Raw genomic sequence first — 14,357 nt, 5'->3', positions numbered from 1 at the left:
TTAAAATTGTGATAAAAAAAACAAAAACGCCGATAATTCTGTGCAACTAGTTTCGCATTTACTGTAGACTTCATAATTTTCTAGTGTTTTTCAACCTTTGATGAAATCGATTCCTTCATCAATTAAAGATAATACGGATTTCATTAAAAAAATTGAAGTATATTCCACAGTTATCTGATAACTCAATCCTGGTATCATATGATCTAATATCACTATATACCAACATTTCGCATACAGATGGCATTTAATCGTCGGATAGATTTAATTGTAATAAAAATATTATTAACACGATCTCTACAAATATTGATGTCAATATTAAAAAATAGCTAAGCATTTGTATGATACTAGAGCTCAGTATAATGATATTATCTTCTTGAGTTTATCTTATCAAATGCATACTTTTCACGATGCATAAGAGCATGTTGAATAAAGCAGCGACATCTTTTGGTTATCCTAGCAAAACTGCAGTAAATTATACTTGCAGATTCTAAATTGTGCTTTGGATTTCCACATGTAGTTTCATGCGTCACATTTGTATGGTTTTTGCATGGTGTTTCTAACCGATTCAAGTAAAGTAACCAAATTACCAACAAATTTGTACAAATATTCCACATTTCTACTGTTTATAATGGCTGGCATTATAGAGCAATAGATTATAAAGATGCTTTTTTCGGAAAACGTTTATGCAGTTGAAAGCAGAAACGTTTTGATGGATATAGGCTTATATTGGGTTATAGGAATAACGTTTTGATGGATCTAGGGCTAGGCTTATATTGAGTTATAGGAATAATGTCACAATGTCTATTTGGTTGCAGTTTGCACTGAAATACCTTTCTTTCAATTGCATCATGGCATCCTATGCCTCTTAGAAATTCACTTAGCTCTGGCTTCATCTTCGATCGCTTGCTGTAATTAAATAGAACCGGAAGCCAAGTAAGCTAGAATATATGTGCACGAATCAGATTTGGTAGCAGTACCGGGTATGTGCATTATTTTAGGTTTTTGATTGTCAACTGACCTATGTCCACCTACCCACCATCCCGCAGTGGCGGAGTTTGCTTGGCCTGGGCAGATGCCCTGCCACAGATTCATTCATTTTCAAAACATTAATATTCGAAACTGAAATTCATCTGAATACAATAAGAAATAGAGCAATAATCTTGTCATTTTTACTTACGACTGTAAAAAAATACGTCCATACTCACCTAAATTCGCAGACGATTTGACAACGACAGAAATTCAAAAACTTCTTCAGGTTGAATGTAAGCAAAGCATTGCCTAAATCACAAAGTATTGCGTTTATTCGCAATAGTATTGCGTTTATTCGCAATAAGTATTGCGTTTATTCGCAATATATTTTTTTACAGACACGATTTGGCATTAATGGGCTTCCGTACCAGGCAGATATTCCTCTCGTTCAGTACAAACTACAACACGCAGCTTTATATCCAGCCTCTTCTAAATCGATAACTTCCCCACGTTATACGGAGGTTCTAAAGGGATTAAGCATGGATTTGAGGTACATTAAAGGTAGAATATTTTAACTAAATCACATTATTGTCTTTCGATCTTTCACTGCCTCTAGGAAAAGGAGCGAATAAATTAAAAATATATCATAACCAAGGTGCAATTCAATATCACACAAAAACCAAAAGCGATCTTCGGGATTTTTTTATGTAATACTCTCTCATTCCCAATGTTACTGGGCCTCTTCCTGGTCTATCCATTCTAAATACGCAGTAGTGAGTTGCGCAGTTACACGAAGGCGATTGCAGAAATAAGAAGATAAAGGTATGTGTATTCATATTCTTTCATTCCATAAAGGTTCAAATTTTATTGATGTGACATTATTTTATATCGTCCTTACATTCACCAACCTCCATTATTAAAAACTGTACTCATATAATGAGATGTTCAGTAGTAAAACAGGAAACGATGTCATTTTGATATTGGCTGCCAGCCATATTTGTATTTAGGGTTTTTAAAAAATTCAAACTGGTTCATTCAGAGCAGTTCTAAAATCGAACTGAAAAATATGACTTTGAAAACAAAACTACTTGATTCCGTCCTCGCTATCAGCAGGTCGAAAAGCATATACACCACAACGTAGCTTATGGTGATGCTTGACAGAAATTGTGCTTATTTAAAAGGGCATGTTGACAACGGTATCGTTGAGTTAAAGCGGAAGTCATAAACGATTGTTTGAAATACTTAACTGATTTAAATATACAATAGTATTATTTTCTATCCTGGCTTTTATTTTGTGTGCAATCACTTGCCAAAAACTAATAAACTTGATCAAAATCCCAAAAGAATACGCAACACAAAAGTATTTAGTGTTTAACTTCCTTTCATTCAAACTGTTTAAAATGAACGATCACTATATTTATATAAAAATACACAGATAACGACATATAAGTTAAATCTCGTTAAATTCAGTATCCATTCGTTGCAGTTAATTAGGCAGATGCATTTTAGCCCTAGTAGTATCGTGTAAACAAAGGATGAATGGAGACGATCTTTTCAATTAACGTAACTTGATAGGTCATATATCAAGGGAGATAATCAATGTATGTTGTCTGTTCTGTACCGTATAAAATCTGATACAGCAGTGAGATCCACTAGTGAATAGATTGAATCGCATTTACCAATGTTGCAATTTTGTAAAACAACACTAATTCATCTTTGAGAATAATATGAGAATTTCTGTATTTTTACAGATCCACTTTTTTAATTTGTTGATTGGAGCAACTGAATTAAAATATTTACCACCATGAGCTTCCAGTATGACCAACTTCGTAAGTATGGACAATTTTGTAAAGAATGTTCAGCTATATTTTCACATTAAAAACGAGCATTATGTGGTGTTCCATAACATAGTTTATATTCGTCCGTGTAGAGAACAGACCAAACGATTCGCACTTCAAGTACGTAAGAAGAAACAAAGAGGAGGTTGATTAAATATGGCCCACAATTTTCAGATAGTCAAATTGTCAAGTTAAAACAAATTGTTTGCATGAACGCTTGAAGGTTATAATTCTTAAGTGCCATATAATGATCACACTTTCGTCTTTTATACAAATATATCTGCAAGGAATCGAAATTAACAGATCATTTTAAACAAATATGAAAGAGAGATATAAATAATTATCATAATCATTAACCTATATAAATTCTTGCGCTAAACTGTTAATATGAAACAGAAAATCATTAGAAGAGAACTTGTTACGCAATTATTTGTTTTAATTTGCACAAACATAAATCATGGAAGGCATGTACATGCTTATTTTCCGTATACACTTATTTACACATATACTCTCCTCCGTTTGCGTGGGTTCGAGTCTCTGATTTGACCATTGGTGGGTATATGAGAAAGATTGCCAGTAACTTATCATAGGTCGGTGGTTCTTTCTGGGGTTTTCCATGTTTCTTCTTCCACCATGTATTCTGGCCGCCAAGTATATATCTGCTGCTGAAAAATGGCGTTAAACCCAACAACAACAACAACAACAAATGTACGCTTATTTTCCGTGTACACCTATTTACACACGTAATCCTATTTTCCGTATACATCCAGTTGTAAGTATACTGTTACCATTCTCATTCCTGATTTATAATGACAGATTAGTTTACTAAGGTTATTAAATAAGACAAATAGATCTTTCTTACATACGTACTTATTACATGAAAATTATGAAACAAATATGATAACTAGTATAATACAAATATTGCTTAACAGAACACACACACACACACACACACACACACACACACTGAAACACACACACACACACACACACTGAAACACAATATTGCTGGTAAATTAAACTATCGTGAATGTAAGCATCGCACTCCGCAGGATACCTAAGGCCTTCAGCTTCCCACTTGGGGTTTTGGGGTTGTCATATTTTCCATTTTTCAATTGATTTGAGGTATACACGTTTTGCTAAGCAGGGACATTTTGGTCTACACTTGTGACAGTAATGAGAGATATTTAAGTTGCTTCTCGGCAAATATCTTCTACCTCATATCTGGACATGGGTGTTATCCGCCGAGAGCCCACTAAGTCGCTCATCATTCCATGTACGGCAGGGCCACCCATCTATTAAAGGTCCGTATCCATGAATCGTGTTACTTGCAAAATGCATCAATCAAACTATTATGTTACATGATTACAAATAAATTTGGAACACAAAATGTACAATACATGTAATGAGAACGACTGAAATATACAAATCACGTTCCTTCCTTCTTTATAGAATTTATCACTTTTAAATCATTTATAAATTAATATAATATAACCGTTCTTTCGTTACTATTTGCATTTCTTCATGCCTATCATTTTCATGACCGTTTGGTGAATAAATTACCTACTGAATAGAAAGGTTTTGTGAACAGAATGTTATGACAGTTTGATATCTGAAATTTCGGAATGTATGTGTTATGTATGTCTATGTGAATACAGTCAACACATTTTCTTTTCAGTTAGTTCACTTTCATATATGTGACATGCTTGTTAAGTTAAAGGTCGTTTGTTTCGACCTTGTAGCTACATGTACACATTTAAGCTTATACATAACTCTGTAATATTCACAAAATACTGAATACCATGTATCTTTGCTTTTTCTGTAAGCAGTTCTGTTTTGAAACCGTCCTTTCCAATATTGTATGCACATTTATAGGGCTGTAGAAATACTTTAAGATTATCTAATATCCTCTAATGTCTCTTTATGTAACCAATCACTGTATGTCTGCCTCTTGTACATCGATGATCTGTTTGCATTTATAGCCGATGTATTGAATACTTATTTCACATCATAAACAAATTATGCATTAAATACCGCTGTTTATATATTTATACAAGAGTTTCATTTCGAACCCATTCATTGTAATCTATACACAACCTCCTTCTGCTATGTCAAAATCGACATATGTGTAATGAAATGGACTCTCTTTTCTCAAACGGCATCAAATATAGTCGAGATAACAGGTATAGCTTTTGACGCAACATCAGAAATAATGTTTATATTACTGTCTGCATTGCTCCTCTTCAAATCTGTTTATTAAGCCAAGAGTTATGGTTCTGTGTAAATCATCAATATTCAGGTTGTAGGCCCTGTTATGCAGTCCGTTACGTTAAATGCCCAATTGTTAAATCAGGTCGTATTTAACATAATCATGTAGTCTACTAGTCCCAATGAGCATATTCTTGATGTACAATTGATAACCGTTATATATAAATTCTTTTAATTGGTGACATTTGACAACGTAACATCTGAACGCTATCACAAGAATAAATGTTGCCCATTTGGAAATAAAATATGAATATCCAAATCCTACAAAGCTAAACTATATAGCTAGCTTTGTTGACAAGGGTAACTGTGGTCCATACGACAAAAATATGAATATCTCAAATCCGACAAAGGTACACTTTATAGCTACAAATGTTGACGAGGGTAACCGGTGCCCATGAGACAAAAATATGAATTTCTCAACTCCTACAAAGTTACACTATATAGCGACGTTTCACCGGTAGATACAAACTATCATAGTTGTTATTAAACTTAAAAAATTTAATGGACAATTTTGCTAGGGACCTTTAAAAGCCCGTGTATATAGGAGGATCAACAACTCTCTCCTCTCAGTAATGGCTACAACGTTGAATAAGTTATGCATTGTGTAAAAGTTAACAGTTTTATTTAGGTATTGGATTAGTTTGTTATTTAGGTATTGGATTAGTTTGTTATTTAGGTATTGGATTAGTTTGTTATTTAGGTATTGGATTAGTTTGAAAATGCATCTTTAAAAGCTGCAGAAGCTTCTGTTGTGTCTCTATCAGCTTACATGGGAATCAATCTTTCCTGTCGTCATTGAAAAGGAATAAGATAAGCAACTACAATAATTGCACTAAATAATCGTCCACGTCTGCTTTGTAACGTATGTATGCATATTATCAATCTTTCGTCTTCTTCTCTATCTGTTTGCATTGGAATCAAACATTGCTGTCGTCATTGAAAAAGAATAACATAAGCAACTAAAATAATCACACACGAGAATCGCCGAAGTCTGCTATGGCACATATGCATGCATGCCATCTATCTTTCGTCTTCTTCCATACATCCTTTAGGTTATTATCTTTGTTATTTACTTTACTCATAATACGCCCGCTTTTAATATCACGTGTTTCGACACCTTTTAACATTATTTGCATCAAATCAACATGATTGAAACTACCATAAATGATTACTGCTGAATCCTACATTAGTATGATATATGTCAGAAAGAAGATAAAAACAACAGCTCGCAAATGTTGCAAGGACAGGTACAATTTTACCTAAATTGAAGAATATATATATAATTTGTCAGAATTCTTTATGAAAATGCTTCCCCAATAAAAGACACTGGGCGGATTTCTCTGCCTAAAGGCAGAAATACAGATTTACATTGTTTGGATTTCCTCTAAAAGCTACAAGTTTAGTCCGTTTTAGAATAATTAAAATGTATAGACACAGAATCTAAATGTGTTCCTGTACAACTTTTCCCGATTATATAAAATGCTGAGTGATTAAAACGCTTTTGATTCCAAATCTCTATCGATAATATCTTGAAATCTAAATATGTTAAGGTGATTAGGAGAAGTGGTATACTCAAAGAAAATACTAAAATGTATATAGGCAGACGCAACCATATATGGAATGCAGTAAATCACAAGTGTTAGGTGGAATCTTCACGGGAACGTAGAAATATCGTTTGGACTTCTAAGAGTTTATATTTAGTTGTTTGGCATAAACACGTGTTTTTGATGGTATATTCCGTTCACATCTGTAAATTATGTCACAGTGGCGCATAATTACCTGATACAGAAAATGGGATTGTATTACTATCTTAAGTACACTTTTCAAGTGTGATGGACACTTTTCCTAAAATGTCACATAAGCTTCAAACAAATATAGACCCATACAATTAAATGAGTGAAAACAATGTTTTACTTAGCATTCCATTTAGTAGTACATTCGCAGGAAAATGATCACATCCTTATCCACTACTCGCACCAGGGAAAGACTACGTTAGTCTTATTATCTTTTTCGGAATATTTGTTTCTATACCAGCTCACATACGCAATTTAAAGATTGTTCTATTCATCTTTTCGATTTGATTACACGCAATGTAACTGTAGTTCGAACCAGATCCCACTGTTTCATAGATCACAATGGCTGAACATTGTTTTCAGTAGTAGACAATATAGAATGATCAGAGATATTATTTTGTATTTTGACTGGACTGAAATACTATTTTGGGATTATTATGAGTTCATTCCAAGACATTATACCTGGATTATATCATTGTGATTTGCTACTCACGGTACCCTGTCACCATACCTCAGTGGATACTATTTCTAATTATTAAAAGAGATCACATATTCTACGTGACTTTTCGACTGTCTCTGCTGTCTAAATACTCATGAAGCTCGATCTCATTTTCAAATTAAATCATCGCTCACAAACATCAACACGAACAGGCAAGTGCATTGCGTCTTTTCCAGATGCTCATTCAAATAGTTTATGATCTTGACGTGTATTATTCGAGTTGCTTTCCTGCCATAATAAGTGCGAGAAATGCCTATTGACGACAATTTCCAAAGTAACTCCTTTCCTAACGATGACTGTGATAATGATGATTCACAATATTAAGATATGACATTTGATGTCGTTAGAGAACTGGTAACATCGTCTTTTTCAGTTGTTAAATATTTTCGTTCCTTTATTAGGAGCTGATATGGAAGTGAATCGCATACTACAGAATGTGATAGTGGCACATCACATAATCCAAGTTGTTAATCTAGTTCTTGGCATCATCATTTGTGGAGCAACGTCGCATTTCATTCTGATGCTGATTCACCTGTCGGTAAGAAATTATCATCATTGCATGGGCAATCACATACATAGAATAATTGTTATTATTATTATTATTATTATTATTATTATTATTCCAAGGTAAATCCTAGTTTAACTGCAAAGAGACTGACTTCAAACTCAGATTGTACTAAATATATTGTTTGCTGCTAAGAAATATGTCAAAGTCAAGTAGGAAAAACCTCTACAAACCTGAATCGCGGACAAAAAGTAAAGACACGATATATATATATATATATATATATATATATATATATATATATATATATATATATATATATATATATATATATGCATAACACGTTTCATGTTAGTGCAGTCTAATGCATTAAATGAATGTATTCGCTTATGTATATTGTAACTGTTTATATTTATGCATTAGGGATTGTACCAGAAGGAGAGCTGCATGTCACAATACCTACGCTAAATCCAGCCAATCTTAAAATTTGCCAATCTATTTTTTCAGCCCCTCTTGCCTGCATTTGTTTTCGTCATCTTCTGGATTGCATCGCAATGCAATTACCAGAACCTGCGTCACATTCTTGTACGTATTCCGATGCTGTAGAAAACTATCCCCCTCTCTCTCTCTCTCTCTCTCTCTCTCTCTCTCTCTGAGACAAATGAGATTCTACCAACGAGTCCAGCCTAGGTCGGATTGACTCAGAACGCATATTTATCCAAACAGAATTGTATATTAAAGCTATAAATACAAGATGAATTTGGATTTAACCATAACACCTACCCGGTCAATTACAGTCCATCTGTCTCCATAAACAAGCACCATATTAACACTCTTAGTAATATTTATGTTTCTAATAGTACACTAGGATGTAGATGTAAAGAATTACATTGCATGTCATAAAAGGAAATATATACCTGATATAATATCGGTAGAAAGAAATCAACGATTCCATACCTCAGCCTATTGCTACACTGCCTTTGATCCAGTGTCAAACCCTATCTGTAGATTGTACACTATATTTGATTCATATTCTTTCTTATTCATATCGTATAATCGACTATGACGAGTCTTAAGCCTATATACTGGTCACAACTAGAGCGCTATTTAACAGTTTTATCTTCAGTTCTTTTTACATCATCTAGTCTAAATTGTACGACTTCAGTTTATTCGAGGCGTGTTTTATCACATCCCAAAAATCGAACAGATTTCTTAATAGTCGTTCATTGACACTCAGCCCACTTTATCCAACAATAACGTGATGAGGTTCTAGCAGTGCACGAAGGCAGGAGAATGATATTTATACGGCTCGTTGTACTTTGGAAAATTTTGAATCTTATATATGTCCCCAATTGTGAGTGGTGACACATTTGACCATAATTATATTCTGAGGTATGTTTTTTTATCGGATACATAAAAAGTGTTAGAGAATTAGCTCGATTTCTGATATGCATATAATTTGCTTTTACAGAGCAATTTCGAAAGAAACAAGATGTTAATCCATTGATCATTCTCGTTGGCATAAACAAATCAGAAAAGACAAAAGACAAAAGAAGTATCACATTATATCAAGATTAAGATTAGCTTAATGTCTAAGACACTGTGATTTCAGTCTGTTAATCCAATTTAAATTTGAACGCCACATATTTTGTGGCATCAATGAAAGTAAGTGGTGTCCATTTGCATATATCACAGTGTAGAAAATATTGGCATACCTCTATGTCACTTCCATGTACAATATCTGCAATTTAGTTATATATGGTGTTAGGATAACAACGCGATGCATAGAGCCAACAGCCGCTAGAAATGTTATTTCCAATTTTCTCGAGATTTTAACTTTGAATGGTCGGAATTACACGAACTTTAGCAGTTATTGAAAGCGGGGAAATGAAAATGAGCTTGGGTTGAAAATACTTCATTCTGGATGTGCAATAATTAATATATAACATTTATTTAAAAACGATAAACAGGCGTTCGAGAGTTGCATGTCTAAAGTAAGGCAAATTTGTACACACACGAACCTAAGTAACACCCATCAATCTTAAAACTAAAAAAAAGATATTGTTTGGAACTCTTTTAACACGACCGCGAAAATAAAAGATCTCGTGTATAGAAAAAGGATTATGTAAGAAAGATTACCAGTGAAAAAGAGCAATAATATTTTCTTGCAAACGCACACTTTATGCAACGTATGCAACGGAAGACTTACTTACAGTTAGATCAAAGATTAAAAGTATAAAGCCATACAATATTCCGTCTTCTAAATGAAAGGAAATCGATATATAACTTTAAATATTCTTAAATATCAGCTGTCACGATGTGAAAGAACCCAATAATATTTGCTATCAACGCTTAATATGATAGAGAGTTTGAATTTGTGTTTGTTTCGCACTACGTGGAGCTGTTTGCCGGGTACGTGAAAACATGTTGACAATATAATTTCTGTTTTATGACACTTAGAATTTACAAACTCTAAGTTGTTGATTAGTCACTAGACATTATGGTCGGTGTCATCTTCGGGTTTCAAATCTATCTGTAATTATATTACAACCAGTAGACGGGTTTCAGCTATTGTACTTACAATACGTAGAACAAGGCTAAAAAACTGACCATACTCGAGTCTAAACAACTCCCAGTTTTCCAAAAACAGAACAACACATAACTTTTTAGAAGTAAAACCATCATTCCTTGAAGACGTTAGTCTACATAACGAATGTGATGGATTCAATTCACGACTCCAAGACTCAATTAAACTATGTCTCTTGCATCAGATTGTAACTTAGAACTAACTCCAATTTCTGAGATTATCTTTTAAAGATTAAATATTTCTTATAAATAAGAAATTAAACTATGTTTCTAATGCTTCAAATAACGAACAACAAACTCAACATGAAGATAAAATTGCAAACGATATTACTTTTAAAGAACATGAAAACAATATAAATATACTCATGAATTAGATATGATAACGAGACATTTAGGGAAAGTCCTTGTCAAGAACTCTAAAGGAGAACGAGTGTAAGATCCTGCAATTAAGACAGAAGACTGGGAAATAGTTTTAAACTATTATATAATTTGGAAAATAGAATCTCTAAAAATAAGAAAGTCCTAAATTTAATTTGGCGAGACGGAACATTCACAAAACATGAGTTAGAAATCCTAACGGAAACTGAATTACACAATGAATAAATTAGACTTCAATCACCATATAGACGTAGTTGATCTTATAGTTTCAATGAAAATTACAGATGTCCTTAACTTACATCACACACAATGAAAATTAACGAATGACAGAATTACACTAACCAAAGCAGCAGCAAATAGTAAAATTTAATTATTAATGAAAGTCGATGGAAATATCGAATACAGGAGAGTTCTTGAAAGTCCTTTGTGGAGCTATTAATGACTATTTTGTACACGCGATTCATTTTGTCTTCAATAATGGTGAGCAATCATAAACTCAGATGGAATGTGCTATTATAAGCGTCCCAGAAGGAGATAAACCACAACAATTTTTAAAAGCAGAGGAACCTTTATTTATTAATAAATTAATGCAATTTATCTTCATAATGCTGTGAAAATCGACTTCACCATAAACTTCCATCAGTTGCAAGTACTAATCAAAGAAAACGTTATCAGCGACAATTGAATAAGAGAGAATATCCGTATTATTTATGACATTATTTGTTAATCGAAAGCATGTAGGTTAACTGAATATCTTCTTTTGAACGATTTTTAGAAAGCGTTTGATTATGTAGCTTTTTATATTATTTCATTGAATAAGATTAAAAGCTTCTAATTTTTACCAACGCATTCCAATGGTTTTTCAAGCCGATTTATAACACTATTAAATAAAGTTTCAATGTAACTGAAAATAATTAACCGTGGTTTAAAATCAATAATTAATTTAGACAAGGTGATCTCATTCCCCCATGCTTTTTTAATTTTGTGCGGAGATGCTAACTCATTCGATTCAGAACATCCAACTATTAAAAGAATTAAATTTACAAACACAGAATATATTATTTCACTGTAATGACAATGCTCTCACCCTAGATGGCTCAGAGACCTCCTTAGAGTCAGCTATATATATTATCTACCAAAATCGTTTTTAGAACAATTGGGAAGTCTCTTCAAGCATGTTTCATTTTGTTACGATTACATAGAGACTTTGTCTTGTTATATTTGAAACTGAGGCATTACTAAAATGTTTAAACTGGATTGAAAGGAAAAAGTATAATCATCTGGAAAAGTTTCAAGTTTTAAAAAATTTACTTAATTTTGGAATATTAGAATAAAAGAAAAGAGATACAGTGATCAATCTCCCTCGTTGCAACTACAATTATCGAACTAGAATATATATTTAACTGAAAAAGCAAAGATGACCCATGTAAAAATGAATGACGTTTTACAATATGATATAAAATAATATATGTTGTATATAGGAAATGATTGATGAAAAATGGCACATATATGCATCTTTTGAATCTCTACAAAAACACAAATATAATTTATATACGGCCCAACATATTTATATATGATGAAAGGAATGTACGCATTGACTTATGTACGGTCTCAATTTTTGCGCTTTTGTTGAGTGTATTAGATTGGAAAAAACATGCAACTGTTTTGCATACATATCTGTCATTTAGGGCGACATACCAACAGACAGAGACAGACACCAATATCTGCATGCATGTATATAATGGTTACACTACAAATGTTATCTCCCTCCTTCCGCCTAACTCGCTCTACTAAATGAATTTTGAGACCTTTTAATTATTATCATTTGACATTCCCTTTCTTTTTCCGTTTCCTATTTATCACATATTAAATTCTGTATTGAGTCTAAAATAAGAATATCGCATTTAGAAGGTTATGTGAGAGAGGGTTGTTTTTAAATCGGGTGCTACTTTTATACGGATAAGAATTAAAAAAAAACATATTGTGTAAATAATTAACAAATATGTTCTCAATTAAGCTTTCTGATAATGGTGTGCTATCCGTTCACAAACTGCTTCCGTTTAGCAACATCGCAATTTGCAAATACTTCAATTAAACTGAGTGGAATGTGTGTTTACAAATGACACAATGGTCGCGTTTACTTTGATATAACAACCATAAAAGCAGTTGATGCAGCTTAATTTCAAGCAACATCACGTATAAATTTGTTTCCACTTATTTAAAAGTTTAATGGCTTTTAAATATGTGTGTAGAATAAAGTTAATGAAAACGAACTTCTGGAATAAACCAAACATGTACAAGTTGATTCAGTTTTCAAGTTCTAGTGAGAAGAAATCATTATGTTCAATACCTAAACATATGTATGAAGTGTTGAAAATAAGAGATATTGTATTTAGGGTACATTATTATATGATGGTTTATATCTTCCCATCCTTTCATTTCCAGCTTTTGTTCATTAAAATATCAGAACTTTTCTTTGAATTATGTATCACATTTATTGACCACGTAATGTTTTAGTATGTACTATATAAGGTTATACATGGTGATAAAAAGAAACAATTGAATTGAATTGAACTTCGTCTGGGGGTGAACGATGTATTGATTTGCTTTTGATATTTCTCATTTCTTGCACATTTTATTTAATTGCAGGTCCACTTTAACTTTATCCTAAGTATCTTGTGGTTCGTGACCGTTTGCCCAATTTTCATCATATCAATTACCGTACCCATGGACATGTACGGATATCCTTATTCAAGAGAGGCTGACGCCGTACCCGTAGTCGTGGCCGTTTTCAATGGCATCCTGAGTTTCAGCTCAATAAGTTTTGCAGTCTGCGCAATCTGGAAGGCTGCTCGAAATGTTGCTCTCAATGCAAAACTTGCCACACTGCAACACGTCGATGGACATAGTCTCTCCCCATTCCCATGCGACACAAGAAATACGTTTACAGACAATAATGGCATACGCATTCCTCAAGCCACTTATGGTCAACCGATGTGGACAACGGTAACGGTACAGTAACAAGTACAGCTCATTTCGTCCCCAATTTCCAGCGTCAGATGATGCGAGTTTAACCAATTTATATAGGTATAATACAAGTTCCGATTATCAAACTGTATACAAGCTTGTACTTTCAGTGTTTCACTAAATTTTTTCCAGATAATTAAATCTGTGGAACTGTTACCACGAACATGAGAATGTGTTATTTCCGTTATGTGTTTGCTAAACGTTGAATAAATATCACACAAAATGTTTCCATATCTTCAAAAACAATATAACTAAATCGATCTTGAAAGGTAAAGGTGTATGGCCATATTCCGCAGTTGACCCTCTGTAGTGATGTAGTTTTATTTATATCCGACACTATGCAGTTTATGAATCTACGATATATACTTCTAAAGATGCAGTACTGACGTTAAGAAATACCAGGTAAACCCGTTCCATTTTCTTTTAATGAAAATTATTTTTTTAGGCCAGATATGCTCAAGTAGGATAAAAGTCTTGTGACCCGTTTAGAAATG

At 33.1% G+C, this 14,357-nt stretch overlaps 1 protein-coding gene across 1 annotated transcript; it reads left to right on the top strand.

Moving 5' to 3' along the window:
- The first annotated feature begins 1,653 nt into the window (after positions 1–1,653).
- On the top strand, positions 1,654–14,034 carry LOC149801095 (uncharacterized). Its single transcript, XM_089955131.1, has 5 exons — positions 1,654–1,791; positions 2,721–2,798; positions 7,769–7,905; positions 8,380–8,457; positions 13,486–14,034. Exons 2-5 carry the CDS (start codon positions 2,774–2,776, stop codon positions 13,855–13,857), a joined length of 612 nt encoding a protein of 203 aa, XP_089811257.1. The 5' UTR covers positions 1,654–1,791; positions 2,721–2,773; the 3' UTR covers positions 13,858–14,034.
- Positions 14,035–14,357: the final 323 nt, after the last annotated feature.

The sequence above is a fragment of the Sinohyriopsis cumingii genome, chromosome 4, assembly GCF_028554795.1.
Source record: "Sinohyriopsis cumingii isolate HCF-2022 chromosome 4, ASM2855479v2, whole genome shotgun sequence".
Lineage (NCBI taxonomy): Eukaryota > Metazoa > Mollusca > Bivalvia > Unionida > Unionidae > Sinohyriopsis > Sinohyriopsis cumingii.
Note: the sequence above shows the minus strand (reverse complement) of the source record. Positions and strands in the feature narration are given on the sequence as shown.

Coding starts and splice junctions, on each gene's coding strand:
- LOC149801095 (XM_089955131.1), top strand. CDS start 2,774: ATGAGCTTCCAGTATGACCAACTTC. Junction 2,799..7,768: donor CTTCCAGTATGACCAACTTC/GTAAGTATGGAC, acceptor TTCCTTTATTAG/GAGCTGATATGGAAGTGAAT. Junction 7,906..8,379: donor TGATGCTGATTCACCTGTCG/GTAAGAAATTAT, acceptor CTATTTTTTCAG/CCCCTCTTGCCTGCATTTGT.